The 20,937-nt window shown below is 37.0% G+C and overlaps 1 protein-coding gene across 2 annotated transcripts in view; it reads left to right on the top strand.

Moving 5' to 3' along the window:
• Positions 1-20,420, top strand: part of chchd3a (coiled-coil-helix-coiled-coil-helix domain containing 3a) — a 58,763-nt gene extending 38,343 nt beyond the window's left edge. For both annotated transcript variants that reach the window (XM_052554767.1, XM_052554770.1), the window contains 4 exons: positions 210-293; positions 7,218-7,288; positions 15,254-15,389; positions 19,753-20,420. In XM_052554767.1, coding sequence (XP_052410727.1) covers positions 210-293; positions 7,218-7,288; positions 15,254-15,389; positions 19,753-19,776 — 315 coding nt within the window. In that variant the 3' untranslated portion in view covers positions 19,777-20,420. The remainder of the gene's footprint in view (positions 1-209; positions 294-7,217; positions 7,289-15,253; positions 15,390-19,752) is intronic.
• The last annotated feature ends 517 nt before the right edge of the window (positions 20,421-20,937 follow it).

A 20,937-nucleotide genomic window follows, 5' to 3' on the forward strand; every position in this document is an offset into this window, starting at 1 on the left:
GCTCAAATATAGTGAACAAGCCATATTGTCAACTGTTACATTATTAGGGTGCTTTGGAGCATTTACTGTCATTATATGGAAAAGAGCAGCATGAACGCCATACTTAATATCTCTTTTTGTGGTGTACAGATTCTACAAAACTGAGGTCCTCCTATAGTTTACGGGATTTGTACTGAATCCTGTTGTGTGTTTTTGTGTGTTTTCCACAGGCTAGACAGTTAGAGGAGAGAGATAAAGAGCTCCGGAAGCAGGACGCCTTCTACAGAGAACAATTGGCCAAGCTAAAGGAAAGGGTAAGACCTATACATTTGCAGTTACATTATCTACAGTTCCTGAATATATAGCAATGAACACTAAAGCGCTACATTATCACTAACATGATATGATATAACCGTAATGCTTGACAGTTGCTCACTAATGCGTGGTGCAGAATGCGAGATGAGCTGTCTTGAGCTATAGAGGCAGAATGGGAGTCAGCCTGTCCTGTGTTATATAGAGGCAGAGGTGAGACAGGCTGTCTTGCTCTACAATACCATTGCGAGGCAGGCTGTCTTGATCTGTAATGTGCGGCTGAAGCCCCTCGGCAACCTTGCTCGCTCATTTGTTGTGTCCTCAAACTGACACCCTCCTGCAGCTCATGGTCAGATCCTCCGCTGCGCCTCTGGGATGGGAGGCGTCCACCTCTCCTCACCTCAGACTCTTCGTCCTCAAACGGGCATGCACATACTAAGCTCCCAGAAGGGGGTGTGAAAGTGTGCAAAAATGGTCGATCTCTGGTGATGACCCATTTTAAAGTGTAGGTTGTGTCCGTAGTTGTTTCAGTAGTTTAGCCCTTTGCTACCATATCTCTCTTTGCTCATTCAACTCATTTAATCTGCAATTTACCTGCTCTAGTATCAGCAAAGCACTTATGTATATATAGGTTTTTCTGTAACTATGGGCCTTGTAGGCCTTGTGGACTTAAATTTTAAAAGCATTTTATTTTCTTCTGGACTTTTAGGGGGCAGCCCTAATTATGTTTGTTAAAGAAACAACCAAAAACATGATTGCAACAAACTAGCAGAGCACCTGCCTTTAATAGAGTTACAGTACATTACAGTACACTTTGTTGTCTAAAGGCACAGTATAATCAGTGCTGATCTGGAACAGTCAAGAACAAAAAAGCTGCTCAAAAGCTTCCATTATGATTGATTTACTGTACCTGTGTTCTGTGTTTGTTTGCGCGCAATAAAAGGATGAGTCTGTGGTTATCGACAGCATGCCACAAATGCAGTCCATAGACACTAGGTTAGAAAATAACCCAGAATATTCTTTTAAAGCTCCATTTACGTCAGTCATTAGACTTGTCCTGTGTCCATGAAACTAGCTGATCTTGCACCAGGCAGCTAGCTTTAGTTCAGTCTCTCTGTCTCTTTCCAAGGACAGCTCTTAGACCGTTTCAACTCTGCATGCGGAGGTGTTATTGATCGCTCGCAGCTTCATCAATCACTTAACGATCTCCGTTCAATATTCCCGGCTCTGTGTCAACAAATACACAAACACACACACAGTCCTTAACCCTTCTGAGAGAGACACACACTCAGCTGGACTCTAGTGTGTCTGAGCCCAATGGATTGGTGGATCAGGATTTGTTGGTTAGACATCATAAATAATAAATGCTCTAGGTTTTACACAAGGCAATGGCTTAGAAAAGAGTAAGGACCATATGCAGTATACCATCCTATTCTATATGCAAGAACCATCATGTGCCGAAGAGTTAGAGTATGTGCTAATAACAATAAAATATATATATTTTGGGGATATAATTATTATGTAATTTAATAATAATTATAATTGTTTGCAATAATGGAAATAAGAAAATTAATTAGAATAAATAATAAAAGGGATGTAATCATATTGTTCACGGAAAATGTTTATTTGCTTCCTTTTTTAATTCATAAAATAATTGATAAATATGATTAATTTTAAATTAATTTAAATAATAATTAATTACAATAAGTAGCCAAAATAGTTTTTATTATTTGCAAATGTTGACGTGCGGCCGAATTGTCTGTTGTGTTGTTGTCGTTGTTGTGTTTTATTCGATGTCTCATTCGTGACCAACTCACGTTTTGTGAAAAAAAAAAAAAAAAAGCATGCCAAGGAGAGGTACGGCAGATATCAAGATATTCATCAAATAATTACTTGCATTTACACGCATTTGCATTTCTCATACAAACAGCTTCAGATGATTAATAGTATAGTGTATGAGTCATATAAAACAATTTTACAATACTTAATAGTGCTGTGTTCTTTTCGTGGCAAATGCATGGAAAAGAGCAACTAGTATATTCTTCAAAATCTTTCACGTAACAAAAATAGAAAGAAAGTAACAAAAAAAATTAGTTTGTTGCAACTTAGCATATCATTTAGGGAAGCAATGGAATGATTTTGAATATGACACAATAAGGTGTTTTTGTTTTTACTGTTTCCTCTTTGTCTCTTCTGTCTTCCGAGTTTTCCCTAGCCTTTGGACTGTAACAGTACCAGGAGCGATCAGGAATAAGAGAGAGAATGAGAGATAGAGAGAGAAGAGAATAAAACGCTGATATATATTACATGTCTCTTTCAATTGCGTTTGCTCGTTTATCAGTGGCTTGTGTCTGACAGCCCATCACAGCTCAGAGACGGCGGCTGCCACCTCCAGCCTACTTATTCGTGCGGCCACTCAAATTGCCTTTGAAACAATATCTATATATGTACTGTACGTATATATTCGCCACAGATTTTCACTCAATACTCTCTGTAATACAATCTCATATTTCAACTGAGCGCTCTGCTTTTTTTCAGTACTTCTTTTCGGGATGTTTTTCCTCCTCAATTGAATTATTAGTAGTTTGGTGTCTTTCTCATAATGCTCCATGATCACAGTGGAGGGATGAAGTCTGAGGTGTTGAAAAAAGCTGTTTATACAGTGTTTTTGGCATGAGCGATGGCATTTAAATGACCTCAAGGGCACTTGACTGCAGTGGCTTTGGCTGTATGTTTGCCTGTTCAGAATTAGAAGTTTTTTTGTTTTCTTTTCTCCTTTTTCTTTTCCATTGTTATGGTCTGGCTCAGTAACATGTAAGAAAACCTTGATGACATACCAAGCTAGTCAGAGTCAGTGATAAAATTCCCATAGTGCAATTCATCTGCAGCTCAGTGTTCTTTTATTTGGTAAAAAAAAAAAAATTAAAAAAAATTGAGTCTATTGTAATTCTGTAATATTGGAATATTTCTTAAATTCAATTAAATAAAAAAATAAATAACAATGTGGGAATCTTTTCCTAATCTGGGTTTGAAGTGTATAATTTATGGAGATTACAAAACAATTATTGATAGTTAATTGTTATTATTATTATTGTTATCCTTAATATTAGTAGTAGTAGTAGTAGTAGTAGTAGTAGTAGTAGTAGTAGTAGTAGTATCATGAATCAATAGTAAAAAGGAATAATTGAATGATCCATTTTCCCCCCATCTGCCAACAAACAGGTTATTTTATTTTATTTAATTTTTTCATTCTTAATTAATTTTTTATTTAATTTCTTTTACTTTAGTTCTCAATCCCATTACATTTTGAAGAGCACAACTGGACCCGTATGTCCTGAAATTCTTACTGGTCAACCTATTCCTATGTCAGAGTACACTGAATCCATAATAATCCATACATTTTATCACATGATGTAGCATAACATTAGTTTCTACAACTTACTCTTCATTCAAAGCTTTGATTCAGCCTCTCAGGGGCTGTTACCTAGCAACACTATATGATGTGGACGTAGTAACCCATAGTGAGGCTAGACATGGATTTGAATTTAAATCGCTCTTCTCTGCATGCAACGCTCTGTCTTTCTGTTTCCATTGCTTACTGACAGCATTGTTAAGTGAAGAGTGTGTGTGTTGTTTTATTTGAGATCAGTGTGTGGTCATTATCTCTTCCTCACTGTAGACGAAACACTGGAAAGGGACAGAGTCTGTCCCTGCACGAGGCCTCGTTAATTTAATTAGCTGAGTTTTATCTACTCAAGAGACACAGCTTGAGCTTTGCGTTCACACTCATGTCCCCTTGTTTTTACTTCCAGACAGCCACAAGCAAAGTAAAAATTTGAATGCTTAAAAATCTATTATCATTTGTTCACCATCATGCCGTTCCAAACCCATATGAGTTGAAATGTCACCAATATGTCACTCTAAAAAATATTTTCCATGCTTGGATTGGATGTTTAATGTAATGCCACTGAATTACAGCATTTGTGCTTGTTTGCAACATTTCCACTCATCTGTTTTGTTTCAAAGTCACTCGCAGTACGAGGCAGTGATGGAAGGCTTGACTCCACAGGCCTCTGATCTGCTTTCCTTCTCCGTTTGCAGTCGCCAGCTTTGATTTGTTAAAACTCTGTCTCACGTCTCCGCTGGTGCACTGCAGAGCCAATATGGCCGCCGTGCTGTTGAGCCATAATGGCTGTCTCGGCGGGGGTTTCCCCTCACATCCTCTCTGGTCTGTGAGAGATAACACAGCCTGCTGATTACTGCACCACTGCTCAGATCTCTCATTATAAAGCCTGCGAGATTTAATTTGAACATGGGGTTGTTTTCAAAACACCACCTATATGCACCGTCAGTGGCAGGAGTAGCTTTTAGGAGGTTCTTTCATTAGTTCATAATACCCCTGTGCGCACCAGATTAAATAAAGTTTTATTTTTAGATGCCTGTAAACAGAAGGTGAGAAAGAAGTCTGACAGCTGCTTTGTTGAACAGGTAAAGGACTGGATTCTTTAGTAGTGCTTGCTAAGGCTATGAATGATAAAGTACCTCAAACCATGAGGCTATTTTGACTTAAAAAATGTCAGGGTAGTACAACTGCAACATTATAACATGTCCAGTCATTGCTGGATCACATGACTTTGTTAGTTGCACCAAATGACTTAAGTTCATCAAAAGAAATAATACAATTTGTTTGCAAAATCAAAGCATCTATATGATGTTAGATCACATGACTTTGCAAAATTATATCATAATAAATTTGCGGTTCAACCAACAGACAAGGGTTTTTAATTATCATTATTTAATATACAATAAATGATAATAAGACACTTTTGCAAAATCAAGGCATGGGTTGTGACAAACGCATTCATGTGGTCCAACAGACAAAACTGTTTTAATAATAAAGCAAAACATAAGATGTTGTGTTTTAATAATAACAGCAAAATCAAAGTAAAGTGTTATGACTTAAAAATTAATGTGGTCCAACAGACAAAACTGTTTATTAATAAAAGCACAACAAAAGATATTGTGTTTTAATAATAAAAGCAAAATCAAAGTAATATGTTGTGACAAACATGTTTATTTGGTCCAACAGACAAAACTGTTTTAATAATAAAAGCAAAACATACGACATTGTGTATAACTAATAAAAGCAAAATTATTTGCAAAAGTCAGGTGGTCTAAATAACTCATCATAGAAATGACTACTGCATACCTTTACTAATGTGTTAAGCCTTTTAAAATTCTAGATTTTTTTTTTGCTCTTTTTGTGACAAGGTTAAGTTAGTTCAGGTTGTGAAATGTCATTGTCAGAGTTTTCAAATTGCTAATATTTATTAAATAAACACTTTTCAGCTTGAAAAATGTATGCTCTAAAACTTTTAAAAACTTTTTTGAAAATTATTGTTAAGATGTAAGATTTCTAAGATCAGGTTTTGTAATCATAATCTGATTAAAGTCTACTCAGGCTATGGCGGATGAAGATGGGGGTTTAGGGTTTGATGAGAGAGCATGTGGGTGGTAAACGTTTGCTCTCAGATTGATGGAGGGGCCACTAAATCAGTGTGGCCCAACTCTGAAATCAAAATCAGTACCTATCCCACTCTGTCATTAATCAAGGGAAATGGCAGACCTCCCAAATTGCACCGTCCCTCAGGTCATGGGGTTTTAGAGCATGTGTTTGGAGGTCCAACTCACTTTCCACGTAATCAATTTTTGCTTCAGGCCAGCGTCTTTTTGGTGTGTAGCCCTGATTACTACTGACTCCTCCCATCAGATCTGCATCATCACAACATGCTCTTAAAATCACTGCTGTTGTTCCCTTATATCAGGCCCCTCCGAGTCAAGCTTGTACCTGATATCGTCTTTAACTCTCAGAGCCGTTGTTCCAGTAATAGGAAGATGGCAGACTTGTCAGTATCCACTCCGGGGAAATCAAACATTATTTTGGAACTTTGCTTCTGTGCAAGGCGGCTGTTCAACTTCCTAGATCCCATAGTTTAATTCTCTAGTTCCACAAAGGGTCCGAAACCAGAGTTTTAAGCAAAGACCAAATGGTTTGCCTTGGCAAGAATATAAAACTATCATAAGCAGGTAACTATTAACTGGTAACTAAATTTTATTTTATTTATTTATTTAAATTTTTTTGTGTGTGTGATTTTGCACTAAATTTAGCATTTCTTTCATGACATTTATATTTTTTGCCTAAATATCATTATTTAAATATATTTTATTAATAAAGTAAATAAATGTTCAATAATAAATTACAATACTTTATAATGTAAGCATTGTTAATGGTCTTTTATGGTAAAATCTCTCTCTACCAACCATTGTTATGTTTGACAAGAAACTGATTTTGGACCACATCTCTGATAGCCACTAGACAAATGATTTCTACTTGACGCGCAGTCCATCAGAAGCTATACAGTAGCTTCACTAAAAGCCTAAGATATAATTATTGATCCTCATGGTTGTAGCCTTTCATTTGTATTGATTGTGTGTGTGAGACAGTGAATGTGAGATGAACCTGTCTGGCTGTGATTGAGAGCTCTCTTTATGGATGTAGCTTGAGCAAGTTTTTGTTGTCACATCCTCAAATTCAGTCATACATCTGACATTCTGCCCGTTTTCTTTCAAATGTCAGTTATCTTTTCGAATCGTCGACCCGAAAGCTTTATCAAGATCCTTTTTTTGCCCACCTACTCTTGACACACTTCACTAAGAACCTCATAAGGTTTTAGATTGCCATCATCTGTTAGTGTGATGACCTTTTCATCTTTGTTGACACTTTGAAACAACTTTTGCGTGAGCTTTTTATGTCTATAAATGTACTTTTATCTCTGTTCAAACTGAAGGAGACAACAGAGGCAATTAAGATGTACATACTGTACAATAAAAGCTTTTTTTTTTACACACATCTTTCTCTTCCTCAGAGTGCCCAGTTCTACAAGGTTACAAATGAAAACCATCAAAAGGCAGCAGACGAGGTCAACGCCAAGTTTAAGTGAGTTCAGAATAACACACACAAAAAGTCCAAATACATTTACTCCACATGCTGTCATTCATTATTTTGAAAGCTTGATCAATGTGGCTTATATGATTATTGTGCAACAGGTATCTTTTATAATTTAGTATTTTATGCTAATTTATTTATCTGAAATAGTTTTCCCTCTATCTTAAGTATTATTATACATACACAATAATACAGCCTACGCACACACTATAAAACATGTAAAATAATTTCTTTTTTTATAAGACAAAAATGAAAATGTTCATTATTTACACACTTTTATATCATTTTCAATCCATATCATTATAGCATAAACTGTATGACTGACTGACTTCTGTGGAACACAAAAGAAGACATTTATACAAATGTCCAAGCTGCTCACTTCAATACAGTTAAAGTGAATGGAAACCAGGGGCACCATTATAAACCATGCACTATATTCTTCTGAAGCCATACAGTAGCATTGTGTGAGGAACGGAGTCCAAATTAAGTTGTTATTCACTGAAATGTTAGCTTAAAATCTTCTTTGTCAAGAACTATTATTTATAGCAAAATAACACATTTGGGGTTTAAAAAGAAACACATGGGGATGAGTAAATAACGACCAGAATTTCATATCCCTTTGAATCTACAAACACATATGCAATCATGGATTACCTGATCCGGAAACACGCTAAAGATGTTTCTCTCATATATTGTGACAAACTTCCAGTCTTGTCATGAATGTGAAGTCTTGGCCATTAGGCTACTGTAGCTAGAAACATGTAACTGAGGAGCTCTACAATTATAGGACATTTTGGCTCCATATGTCTTAATGTGGCCTATTAGCCCCAATAGTAATGCATGTTGGCTAAGGGGAAGTGAAAGGAGGCCAGCCTGTTTCAGGACTAGCCTGCGCTCACAGATCGCATTAGGCTGTCATTATACCTCTTCCTCAGTGCCAACACAGGGATCATCGTCTCTTTAGAAATGTCAGAAATTGATTCGTGGTGTCCAGTGGGGCAGAATTGGAGTCTGGAGGGGGGAGGTTGTGCAGCTAATGCTAAATTGCATTAAGAAATGCATTAAAATAGCATTAGCCTGACATGGTTCTTCGCACAGGCCTGGGCCGGGGTGTCATGTGACCAGCGAGGCCACAGTGGATGCTCTGATTGGCTGATTGCATTAGAGAGGTGCATTAGCAGCACTGTGATTGGATTACGGGATGGTGGGAGGAGAGCGTGTGAGAGGGTTTTTGTATGTAATGAAATGTCTTCAGGGTCTGATGTTACATGAGGAAAGATGCAAGCTTTACTGACTTCGAGAATAATGAGGTTTAACGGCGTGTGCGTGAGAAAGACAAAAAGAAACTGCAAAGTCTCTGTAAGCTATGAATGATGTGGCCACAGGTGTGTGTGTGTGTGTGTGTGTGTATGTTTAGGTTCTACATTAGAAACACATCTGTCTGTATTGCTTTTCCCAAATGGATATTCCAACATTATTCTCCCTCTAAAGGGAAAACAGGTGATAAGATACTATCAGGAATTGGGTTGGGTAATAAGAATGAAGTATGTTTTGTCTGAGCCTTTTGATTTCCTGAAAGTTGAAACTGCCCTAGAGATGGAGGTCCAAATCTGCATAAACGATGGAATTAACATGAGTTTGATATGATAATCTTTTGCTTGAAGCTGTAAATGGTTGTCTCTTCAACGTCTTCATTCTCTTAGTAGCTGAAAGCTTTTTGATGTGCATGTGGGTTTGGCTTCTGGAAAATCTGTCTGTCTTCCCTTATGTTGTGCATAATAAGAGGGCAATGCCATGAACGTTTGCCATGATTTTATTTTATGTATTGAGCATTGGTGGAATTTATATATAAACGTTTCTCTCCCAAATATTGGTTTTAGTGGTGTAAAAACTAATTTGATGTCAACAGTGTAAGGCATGGATTAGTAGGCCAAACAGTACTTGGAGCATCTAGAAACAAAGCAATATGGTGACAAAGTGGTCGTTTAGGGTTGGAATGACTTTATCAACCAGTGGGCTGGAGATATGGTTTAAGGTTAAGAATTTGAACCGATAAGATGGGCGAAAGTAGAGTTTAGGATTTAGGGTTGAGGGATGGGGTTTGAGGTCAAGGTTAAGTGAGGATTAAGATGTTTAGAGGTTAGGTGTTGAAAAATAGAGGTTAGGGTTTTGGGGGTAAACATTTAGGAGGGGTTTGAATTGGATTGGGAATGGTTGAGATGGTTTTAAGGTTGAAAATTGGGGGTCAGGGTTAGGAATATAGGGGTTGGATTTAGAGACAATGGATATGGTTAGGGCTATGATTTGGAATGTTGTTCTTGGAACAACAAAGGTTTTCGATCAGAGGATGTTAAAAGTATGGCATACACTGCTGCTAAATTCGGATATCAGTTCACCTTTTAGTCCTGTTCTGTTCACAGACAGTTCAGTTGTTTACAGGAGTGACAACCGCTATTTACAACAAAATTTACTCTCAAAAATATGGGTAGTGACGTGTACTGTACAGGAATTGTTAATGACGTTATTTAAATGTGTATAAGAGTTTTGATGCAAGAAATCCCAGGGAACAACTCTTTAATGTTGCCAGATCTTACTATAAAATAATGAAAAATGAGTACAAGCCTATAAACTTAAATCCAATTGCATTATCCTAAAGATAAACCATTTACCAACATTTCATAACCTGCATCTGCCTTCTTTATTAACTGCATAAAAATGAATTCGCTTTACTTTGAGCCTACACAACAAGCCAAAAAGTTGCTTAATAAGTGTTGTGGCTTATAATAAGCAGACATGGCAATATTTCAAGAGCTCTGTCAACTGTGTTTAGATTAAAATAGCCCAACATAACAAGTCTTTGGTCACTGTAATATTACTTTGGTCAAAAATAGTGGATACCAAACATGCAAGATGCTGTTTTGTGAATAAATAAAATGATAATTTAGAGGAATCGTTCACTCTTTAAATGTTTGTCACTCCTGAAATTTAATAGAGTGTAATATGGCCCATGTTTATATTTACATGTTCACGCATGCATTTGATGCTGTTCATACACACACACACACACACACAAAACTTCTGTTTCCTCATAAACTTATGCACACACACATCCTGTCAAGCTACGCAGCCGTGGATGCTGGATGAATTACAGATAAATGGTTGAGTGGAAGAGTGTGATGTTTTCTCCAGCCACCTGTCAGCGCTGACCTTTGCCTCATTCCTGTGATGCTGTGTTTAAGCATGCACTCTGTGTGTTTGTCTTGTGTCCCCAGGGGGTTGCCATACTCTGTCACACCGAAGCAGTTTCACAGCGTTGACCTCTCCCTATGTTCTGCTATCTTCTGTTTTCTGAATGAGTTTAGATGTCCCTGCTCACCCAGTTTAGTCGCCCATTAACGTGGCCTGTTTGGGTCAAAGGGCACTTGTTGGAATTAGTGTCCCAGCGCGCTGTTATTGTGATTATCAGTATGCTTTTAATGAATAGTTAAACCAAATATGGAATAAAACACTAAACGTGCTACACAAGTATATGGATACAAATACTTGGTTTCATGCATCATTGTCGGAATGTGTTATAATATGCATAAGGCCTATATGTAAGCATTGCTGTTACTGTCATGGGATGCTATAGTGGGCATTAGTATAAAACAGTTTTCTTTACAGTCAGATAAAATCCTATAGTAATGTAAAATCCACTAGTATTTTGTGAATATAAATGCTATAAATAAAATGCTGAATTCTAAAAAATATATAATTGGAAATACAACTGAACTTAAGGCAGTTTTAATAAATTATAATTTTTCTTATATTATTAAATTAAAATTGAGTAGTGTAAATAAAAAAAATATTATTTTATTATTAAATGATTTATTATACATTTAAAAATTTTGTATATATTATTACAATTTATATCACTTTATTACAATCATTTTTCTAAAATGTATTTTGTGTAAATAAAAACAATAAATACTATAATGTGTTGTACTACAACTTATTTTATTGATACTACAATTTCATTTATTTATAATAAATTATTATTTTCAGTATTCTTCTTGTTCTTCTTCTTCTTTATTATTATTATTATCAAAATATGTATTCTAGATTTATATATTATACATTTTATTTAAAAAAATATTTGACTTTGTTATTAAATTCTGTATGTTTTTAACCGTTAACTTTGAATATTAAATTATGTTGAGGGAATACATATTTAACAGGATTCAATTCTAAAGTACTGGAAATGAGCGTACACCATTTAATATCTGATATCAACAGATATTGATAACCGATACAGTACTGATGCACTGTGCATCCCTATCACCTGCATTTGCATACATTCATAGAGATTATTTCTGCCCCTGCATGAGATCGTGTTGGCATTCGCTGGAAAAACCCCATCATACACCGCAAGATCTCAGACTGTAATAGGCTACTCTTTAGAAGAAATAACTCCTCTTAAAAGGCCATGAAGTTTGACTGCCTATTGAAACACAGCTTGACCTGTTTCAGAGAACACAATTATAGCTATTACAAGGAATATAAGTGAACTAGCCACAATATTTAAGCTAAGTGTTCTGTTTTAAAAGAGGTCATTCCCAGGCTTGACGCCAAAGAATATCATTGTAGAGTAAATGGCCTTCTTACTCAACAAGAAAAGCTCCACACACACACACACACACACAGTTATTTCTGGCGCTGCCACAGGTTATCAAACCCTCATCATCTTCAAAAGTGTCTCTCCAGACTCCAGGCAGGCCACTTTTAGCTCTGTTACATCTTTACCGTGTCTGGGTTTACCTATATATCATTCTCTTATCTTCCCTGCCACCCCTTCATCTTTTTGTTTTGCCGTTCGCACCCTGGTATCAGACCTCTTTTCTCATCTTCTCCATCCAGAAGCCTCTCTTCTTTCCCCAATTCCACCTTTTCCTTCCATCCCGACAGGTAATGGGACGATGCGAGTTGGTTTCGCAGCCCCCGGCCTCTCGTCTTCGCTGATGGATCGCGTTTTAAAAACGCCGAAAATGAGCGCTTATCATTTTTCTTCGTAACTGCTTCATTCGTTTTGATTTCTGTCCGCCTGTCACACACGCCGTCAGCTCCTAAATGAACATACATGTGTTTTTTTTTTCAGAAGTGGACGCTTAACCTCTTCACCCCGCTAGACTGCGAGTGCTCATAATGATGACGGATGGTCACATGTCTGTTAAGAGAGAGATCCCAGTTCATCCGCGCCGACTGTAAAACACTGGACTGATATTTCATTAGTCTTGATTTGCCAGAATTAAGACTGTTTGAGAAATGCGTGCTGGTATTTGAATAAGCTGAAAGCTGCAGGAAGAGCGTCTTTGTGTCTTTGTCTACCCTTTTTCCCCATGCTACTGCAGCCGAATGGTTTTTGCCTAGTAAATCCCCTACAGACCTGGACACCTATAGGAAGTCCTTCATGTGCTAGTGTAGGTTAAAAGGAAGGTTGCAGAAGCATGGGGTAATTTAGACCGCAGTCTCTTTCCGTCCTTTTCCTGCCTTTCTTTCAGAAGCTCTTTTTTCTTTCTTTCTCGCTCCTCCTGTGATAAAGCATCTCATATCTGTGTGTCTCTCTCAGCCCTCGGTGTCACAGTCATCCAAGCGCCTGCTCGCTGTGATTTATGAGCCACATCTACTTCTTTTCTTCCAAAAACCATTTCAGCTGGACGGAGGGATTTACGCGGGGACATAAATAAATATATACACGTCTGCGATATTATAGAGCTGTCCTGCATTTTGACGCCTGATCTGAGGGAGAGAAGGGGAGAAGTAAAAAAGATTGCGAAGGTGCCATTCAGCTCTGTTGATGTGTGGCTATATTACTCATAATGCTACTAAGTATTAAAACTCACACACATCATGTGTTTGAATAGCAAAGTCGTTGTTTTTTTTATCCTCACAGTTTTTATTTTCAATCCTAAATTGCAGACTATTAGAAGTAAAATGTGCAAGATTAGAAGTAGCGTGTACCAGATCATCATGTCAGAAATATACATATATTTTCAGCTAATATTATCCATAGATCCTTGTGGTACAGAGGATGAGTTTGAAAGTTGTATTTGATTAATCACTAAAATTTCTTAATTGGAAAAAAAACCTTATTGAACCTGAAGTTTTGTACATTACTCTACATTTCATTTATATGTTTACAATTTAAAAAATTATGTAATTCAGTAATTTGAAGTTTTTTAGCTGTCAGTTCCATTTATTGTATATATTATATATTTAATAATTCTCTATTTCTAATATTGTCCACGACCCTTGAACATAGAAGTACAAATTTCTGTCTTGTTTTATCCATTTCTAAACTCTGTATTTCTTTTTGTCTTTTTCTGATGTTTTTTATATATTTTTTCCTGTGATAGTCTAGAAGAGGGAGGATTTGTGATAGAGAGCAGCTGTGTGTATTTAAGTGAACGGATTGAGGAAAGGACAGAGAGATATAGAAAGAGAAGGATAAGAAAAGAGAGAGGGTGAATCCCCAGTCCTTCCGGGACCCTAAGAGTTGAGACGGTGACTGACAGCGGGCGTCCATTCACTCCTTCATTCATCCGCCCTTCAGAGCAGCTAATATGAATGACGGCGCGGATTAGATCGCGTCTGATCTAGAAAGAGTGCCTCTCTGAATAGAGCAGGATAACATCTCCCTCCCAACCCAATCCTTTCTTTGCCTTTTGCTGTCCCAAAGGTCACCCCTGTCAAATGAAGAGTTTTGTGTGTGTGTTCTAATCCCCCGGGGACAGAGGTGATGTTTCGTTTTAGGCCACGTTGGGCCTCAGATTTCATGGGAACCGGGTGGTCTTCGTCTGGACGCCCAGTGTGACCCACATGTGTCCTCTGGATCTCATTCAGAGAATGGTATTTGGTTGAAAATCTGCTCTGTTTGTGACCTGGAAGGATGGACGAGTTGTTGATAGCGATCTGCAAGGGCTTGCAAAATCCAGCAGGAAACTCAATGCTGTCTGGGTCAAAGATGGAAATTCTGGGGTGTTTGCGAATACATTTTGGAAAAAGCGCTCGAGATGAGTTGCTTGCTAAGTCTCACCTTTGTGGTTTCTTCCAAAATACCATTAGAGTTACATACAGATATTGATACTACATTAAAACATTAAATTATAGATCATCAATTTTTTTTGTCACAAAATGTAAATTGATATTGCTGTCTATCGGATTTATTGGTGCAGACGGTCTATTGGGCTTAGACAGATGGTACAGCTGGTGGGTTTAGACGCAGGTGTGTGTGTGTGTGTGTGTGTGTGTGTGTGTGTGTGTCAGAGAGGGACCATCTTACCACTGGAGAGTCTACACATCAGAGACACAAGCTGCACTGATTAATACTGCTTTCTGTTGTCTGGGTGGGTGGCTTTACTCAGCTGTACTTAGGGGACAAAACTGTCAGCAGAAGTTAACTAAATCTGACAAATTCCCTGTGGAGACACATGTGAAGGTCATCTAAAGTCAAAACCGATTAATACATTAAGTAAATAGTGTTTTTATTTATTCTAAAAATGCCAAAAATAAATGTTTGTTTGAGTTTAGGTTAGTAACGATAACCAGCTTTATAAAAACCTATGGCTTCTGTTGACTTAGGTTGAATATGTGTGGTTCAGGATGTCTTCAGCTGATGTATGTCTTTAAGCGGCACCTCGTTAGACCTCCTGCACTGTGATCCAACGTGCAATTATGCTGCAAACTAATTCTGCACCAATCAATTCCGCTATTGATAAGCCATTGATCTGATGTTTGCTTGTGAAAACAAAGCAGGAATATCATTTAACAGCTCTTTGACACTGCCACGGGATCAGTTCATTAAAAATGGAAAATGTAATAATGATGGATGACCACATTCATTTGCTAAATATATCTGTCCTCTGACTGTTTTTACTCTCTCCTTCTTCCCCTCTTTTACTTTTTTGTTCTCTCTCTCAGGCGGTATGAAATTAGTCCAGTGTGCACCGACCTTCAGGGCCAGATTCTGAAGTGCTACAGAGAAAATGCTGGAAAAAGTCTGCTGTGCTCCAACATCGCCTCTCAATACATGCAGTGTGTCAACAGTGCAAAACAGGTAAATATCTGAGTGTGTGTCTATGAGATTAAAAGTACTGTTTTCCAGAAGTTAGTTTTTTAATAAATAAGAATATATATTATAATTAATACATGTATATATATGAGAAATGCTTCAACATAATATGAAATGTTAATTTTTTTAATATAAATGTAAAATAGGTTGTAGAAGAATTAAATCTTCACCCATGTAAGTCAAAAACCTCTGTTGCTCATGCCCATAGTGCTAGTAGTATGTATTAAGACCTTCTAGTGTGTGCGTCTTCTGTTTGTATGTTCTACCATTTCCCAGCAACCCCAGCGTACGAATTAGCATCTACAGCTGCTGTTTAGCCCACGGCATTAAGATCCAGTCAAACTGCCTTGCCGTTCTCTCCAAGCCCTGTAATAACACACTCTGACCCGCACCTCCATTTACAAAACCAAACTTCTGTCCAGTGTTCTCTCACTTTCCGCTTGGCTACCGGCTCCACTGAGTTCACTCTAAATTGTAGGCTCAGACGAAAGACTCATTTCCATAATTCCAGCTGACAGCTGCTGTTCTTGGTGCAGGCCTAAGTGTGTGTTAAATGAAGTAAGTGGGAACAGGGACGTGTCATTTAAATAGCGTCGTCCCACAATGCCCGTTCCCAGCGTCTCTGGTCCGGATTCTGTAATACAAGGATGGAAATGGGCAGCATTGGACCGACCCTTTCCAAAAATCTCCTCTGCACATTTGAGCTATTCCATGCAAACACAATTTATATTCAGATGTGTCTTTCCATTAGATTTTTACAACAGCACAGTTTGGGGAGCGAGAGCGAAAGAATGTTGCCCTCTGGGGTATTAGTTTAAAGCAGCGCTGTGAATTCTGCTGCACTTAAGCAATACATCATGTAAATAAAGAGATGTTTTATTCATTGTTGTGTATGCGGCAAATTTACCTGTAACTTCTTTAGCATCTCTAATGTTTTCGTGTTTTTGTGTTTGCGTATATGCATGTTCTTGTGCGCAGGCCTGTTCTTAGTATTGCTGTTTGGTAAATTTAATATGGATTCCAATAATGGCATGAGGTATTTTATGATTTTATTGACTCGGCTGTGAGGAACAGAGGTTACCTGTTTAATAAAAAGTCACACAGGAAGACCAAAAACAACAGCCAGCATGACAAAATAGCTAAACTGATTATCTGATTTGTGTATCTGTGAGAGAAAGGGATGTAGGGCTGTGCAGCCAAGCAAAATGTGTATTTTGAATATATGAAGAGCTATGGTTTGCTTTACAGATACCATTTGCTTCAGCTAAACACTTTTTTTGAATGTATTAGTCTGTTTCTTATGGAAGCCCATTTACTGAATAAAAAAGAAAAAAAAGGTAATTGTGAGATTTAGCTCACATTTCAGACTTTTTTTTCTCTCGCAAATGCATGTTTACATCTCGCTATTGCGAGAAAAAAATTGGCAATGACCTTTTTTTTTATTCAGTAGTGGAAACAGGCCTCCACAACTACTTGAGTAACTATTTGAGTAACTGCTGTGAAAAAAAAAAAGTATTTTTGACCAATTCAATTCAAGAATCATCATTAGAGTATTTTTTTTTTTAAGTCTACACATTTTTCCTTTGTTTATTCTGTGTTGTTTTGTTTAATTAGTTTTGTTTGTTTCGTTTTGTTGTGCTCTGTTTTGTTTGGTTTTTTGTTTTGTTCTGTGTTTTGGTTGCTCATTTTTTATTTGTTTGCATGATCCCTACGCAGTCTTAACATCAGCACCCAGACTTTCATTTGTTTTCTTTATTCAGTTCAGACTGCAAACTCTAAATATGCTATGGTGAAATATAATCATAGCATCATAGTAAATTAGATCAAATAGTGTTTATCATAGGAAATTAGATTAAAAAATAAATGCTTTGTCTGGTCTGTAATGTTTTGACTTGCATTCTTTTGATTTTAAAGGATGAGGGCATGTCAAGCAATCTTTCAATGCTGACATCAGTCTAATTTGGCTAAATCTTCTACCAAGTAACACCCTGTCACCTTGGCTTTGACTTGCAATGTATTGTAGGTTCTCCTTAAATCCCTGCCATTTTTGACTTCCATCTATCGCCACTGTAGATCACAATGTCTGATATTCTGGCCAGTCCTTGCTTGTCTGTCTGGATCTGGAAGTCCCTCAGGATCTTATCTTTGTCATTTTCAGAGAACAAGGACCGGATAGCTCTGTATATTTGTATAAACAAGTCTTATTGAAAGAATCTAGATAGAGGGGCTCTAATCAGTGGTCACCATTGCTAAAGAGCGAAAGGGGAAAGAATTCCCCTGATACGGCCTGAGTACTAGAGAGGGCAACAACAGTGTTTGGTCACGGCTGTGGCTTTGTGGACGTAATTACTCCATGGTTTATCTTTGCTGGACTGATAATATTTTGGCTGTGACCTTCTTCTCCTTCTTCCATCACTTTGTGAAGCAGTGACTGCGGTACAACCCCGAGCCGATAGTGCCCTGAGCCCAGAGATAAAATATACACCCTCTTCCTCTCAAAGCACCATGAATACTACTTTATCGTCAGCGATCTCTCATTCGCTCTTTCTTATTCCTAACGCGTGGTCAAACACTCCTCACCCTCTCTCCTTCCCTCCCTCCCTCTCTCTTTTCTTCTCTTCTCTCAACTGTGGTCCACTCTTATAGGAAAGAGTGGAAGAGATTGTGACTACAGCATCTGTTTGTGCCAAGGCGTATTTTCCACTGCCTCAGACTTGTGTCCTTCAGAGGTTTGGGACAAATGCCACCACCTGTACGAGTGTTTTTCTCTAGTCTAGAACTTACGAAATCATGCTCAAAATAAACAGTGAGTGCGTGAGAGAGATACAGAAATGCATTGCCTTACTGCGGTGCCTTAAAGATTTATTTACGCCTATATTGTACATCTTCAGATTACAAAAAGAGATGACATACTACTGTTTTCAATACAATAAAAGTAAGTGGTGACCAAGGATTTTTATTATCATTGTGTACTATTAGAGTATTTATTATCATTTTATTAGTTTTCCTTTTTTTTTTTTTTGCCTTTTAAATTTTCGTTTTCGTTTTAGTATTTGTTATGCATTTTTTCATTTTCTGTAGTGTTTGTATTTTTTTAAAAATAGTATTATTTATTTTTTTGGTCACACTTTATTTTAATGTCCAATTCTCAACATTAACACCACTATGATTTTTTCCTCAATAAACTCCTAATTTGCTACTTTTTACTAGTTTGTAAAGTATTAAGTTTAGGTATTGGGTAAGATTAGTAATGTAGAATATGTTCATGCCAAATATGTGCTTAATAATTACTAATAATAATGTGTTAATAATGGGCATATTAAAAAGCATTACTAATATGTTAATAAAGATAATTGGTCCCCTATACTAAAGTTTTTTTTATATATATATATTTTTCATTTAGTTTTAAATATATATAAAAATATTTCTATTTAGCTTTTTAGTAATTGTAGTACTTCAAGTTTAAAAATAATTGATATAATTTATTTGGCAAGGTGACATTTTTAAATCGTTTTAATTTAAGTTTTCATCTAAAATATGTCATTAATTTGATTTCAACTTTATTTATTGATGTAGATTTTTAATTGTTTCAGTTTTGTTAATAATAACAAAACAAAACAAATTATATATGCACATCTTCAAATTTGGTGCTTTGCATGTGTACATATACCATAAATCAGATTTAAGACATTTTTGTTGAAAATTCTTTTGCATTTGCATGCGTTTCTCACATAAATTACTCATATAACTTGGCATATAGCACACTATTCACATGGACTGTTTTATAGTATGTTATGGACTTTTATTATGCATTGTTTCAGCTTGAAAGTTGGTCACCATTTACTTTTATTGTATGGAAAAGAACAGCACGAACAAAAAAATATCCTCATTTAATTTCTTAATAGATGTTAAATATGAATACAAAAATGGTTGCAGCTGCTGAGTTCAAATAAGGACAGATCTGTTGTTTTCTCTCAGAATGTCTCTATGGCTCCTTCCATTTTTCTAGTCTTGACGACAGACCGTGACGCCGGTCTATCTTCTCCTCTCCTTCTCTCACTCTAGGGATTCTTACTTCCTGTTATCGGGTGCAGTAGCCTGTGAGAGATGCATATTGACGGGAAGAAAGAGCCACATGTTTATGTTTGGTTGTGTTGGGGCTTTTTGCTTCCTCCCTGGTTTGCTGTGTGGTTCATCTCTCAAGAATATGCACACATGCACTCACATTCACTCCTTTTTCCTTTTCACTCTCTCGTTCTCCTTGTGAATTTGCATGCAAATGCCGTGGAAACGTGCCACTGCATCTCTCGCTTTTTTTCTTAACACACTTTGTTTTTTTTTTGTCTAGGACAAGTTGAGGACTGGAGGTTAAGTCTCTGGGCAGGAAGAGTGGGAGACCTGTTTGTATCAGTGATCTCACCGTTTATCGACTGTTGCCAAGGAAAGACACCACCCAAAGACACACCTGAGCAGAGCTGAAGCAGAATCTGCAGTCAATTGAGAGCTAGATACCCTTGAACCTTGCCCTTTTTCCTATACCACTTTTACCTTTCTATCTCCTTCCTGTTATTTCACCTTTATCCAGTAAAAGGGAAACTGGCATCCATTTCTCAAATGGACAGAATCCGTAAGCAGCGGCGATCATACAGTAGGTGGAACTCAAAGGTCCTGAGCACCTGAACCAGAAAATGCACCATTTTTTGGTTCTCAAAGGATAGCACACAGTGAAGAGAACCTAACTAGACCACAAATATTGGCCGCACTAGGCCATTCTAGACCCAACCACAGTAGAATCCCAGAACTCTGAGTTGGTCTGGTTGTGTAGTGTCATCATACCTGTGATCCACCCTGCTAACCCACCACAATCACACTTCCCATTGCACTAGTCACATCCTTCAGCTGTTCGTTGTGTTTTTGCGTGTGATGTTCATTACCGTTTTTTGTCTCGTCGTTCACACAAAAAGGTCAGGCCTGTTCACCTGGTCTGCTTTAAAGAATAAACTATTCAAACCCTAAGCCACTTTTGACTGTGTCCTATTATTGTCTTAATACTAGGGCCTGATTAAACGCATGTAACAAATTAACTACTGTACATCCATTAATCAGATATGATCACATGATATTTGATATAAAAGCCTACAAATACAGTATATTTTGCAATTGATTTTGAGGTTTTGTCTTGTTCAGTCAAATCACATACATTTTGTCTGCGCTGATTCTTTTAACTGTTTTTCTAAATTACATTGGGTCTTGCTATCTTTCAGTCCTGTGCCATAAATGCAGTTTTTAAAGACGTTTAAAGGGTGTTTTTAAACTTGTAAATAATTTATAAAGAATTGATTTTACTACAGTTATTTAAATTGCTCCATATATATTTAATGTTTCAAATCAGATCACATCTAAATATTTTTCAGTTCTGATGCCAAATTTTGTATTTTTCTAAATTAATTAAATTGACAGCATTTGTTACTTTCCCTAGTGGGAAAAAAAAAAACTAAAATGTATTTGAAATACATTTATTTTGTGCTAAGTA

This window comes from Carassius gibelio, chromosome B4, assembly GCF_023724105.1.
Source record: "Carassius gibelio isolate Cgi1373 ecotype wild population from Czech Republic chromosome B4, carGib1.2-hapl.c, whole genome shotgun sequence".
Lineage (NCBI taxonomy): Eukaryota > Metazoa > Chordata > Actinopteri > Cypriniformes > Cyprinidae > Carassius > Carassius gibelio.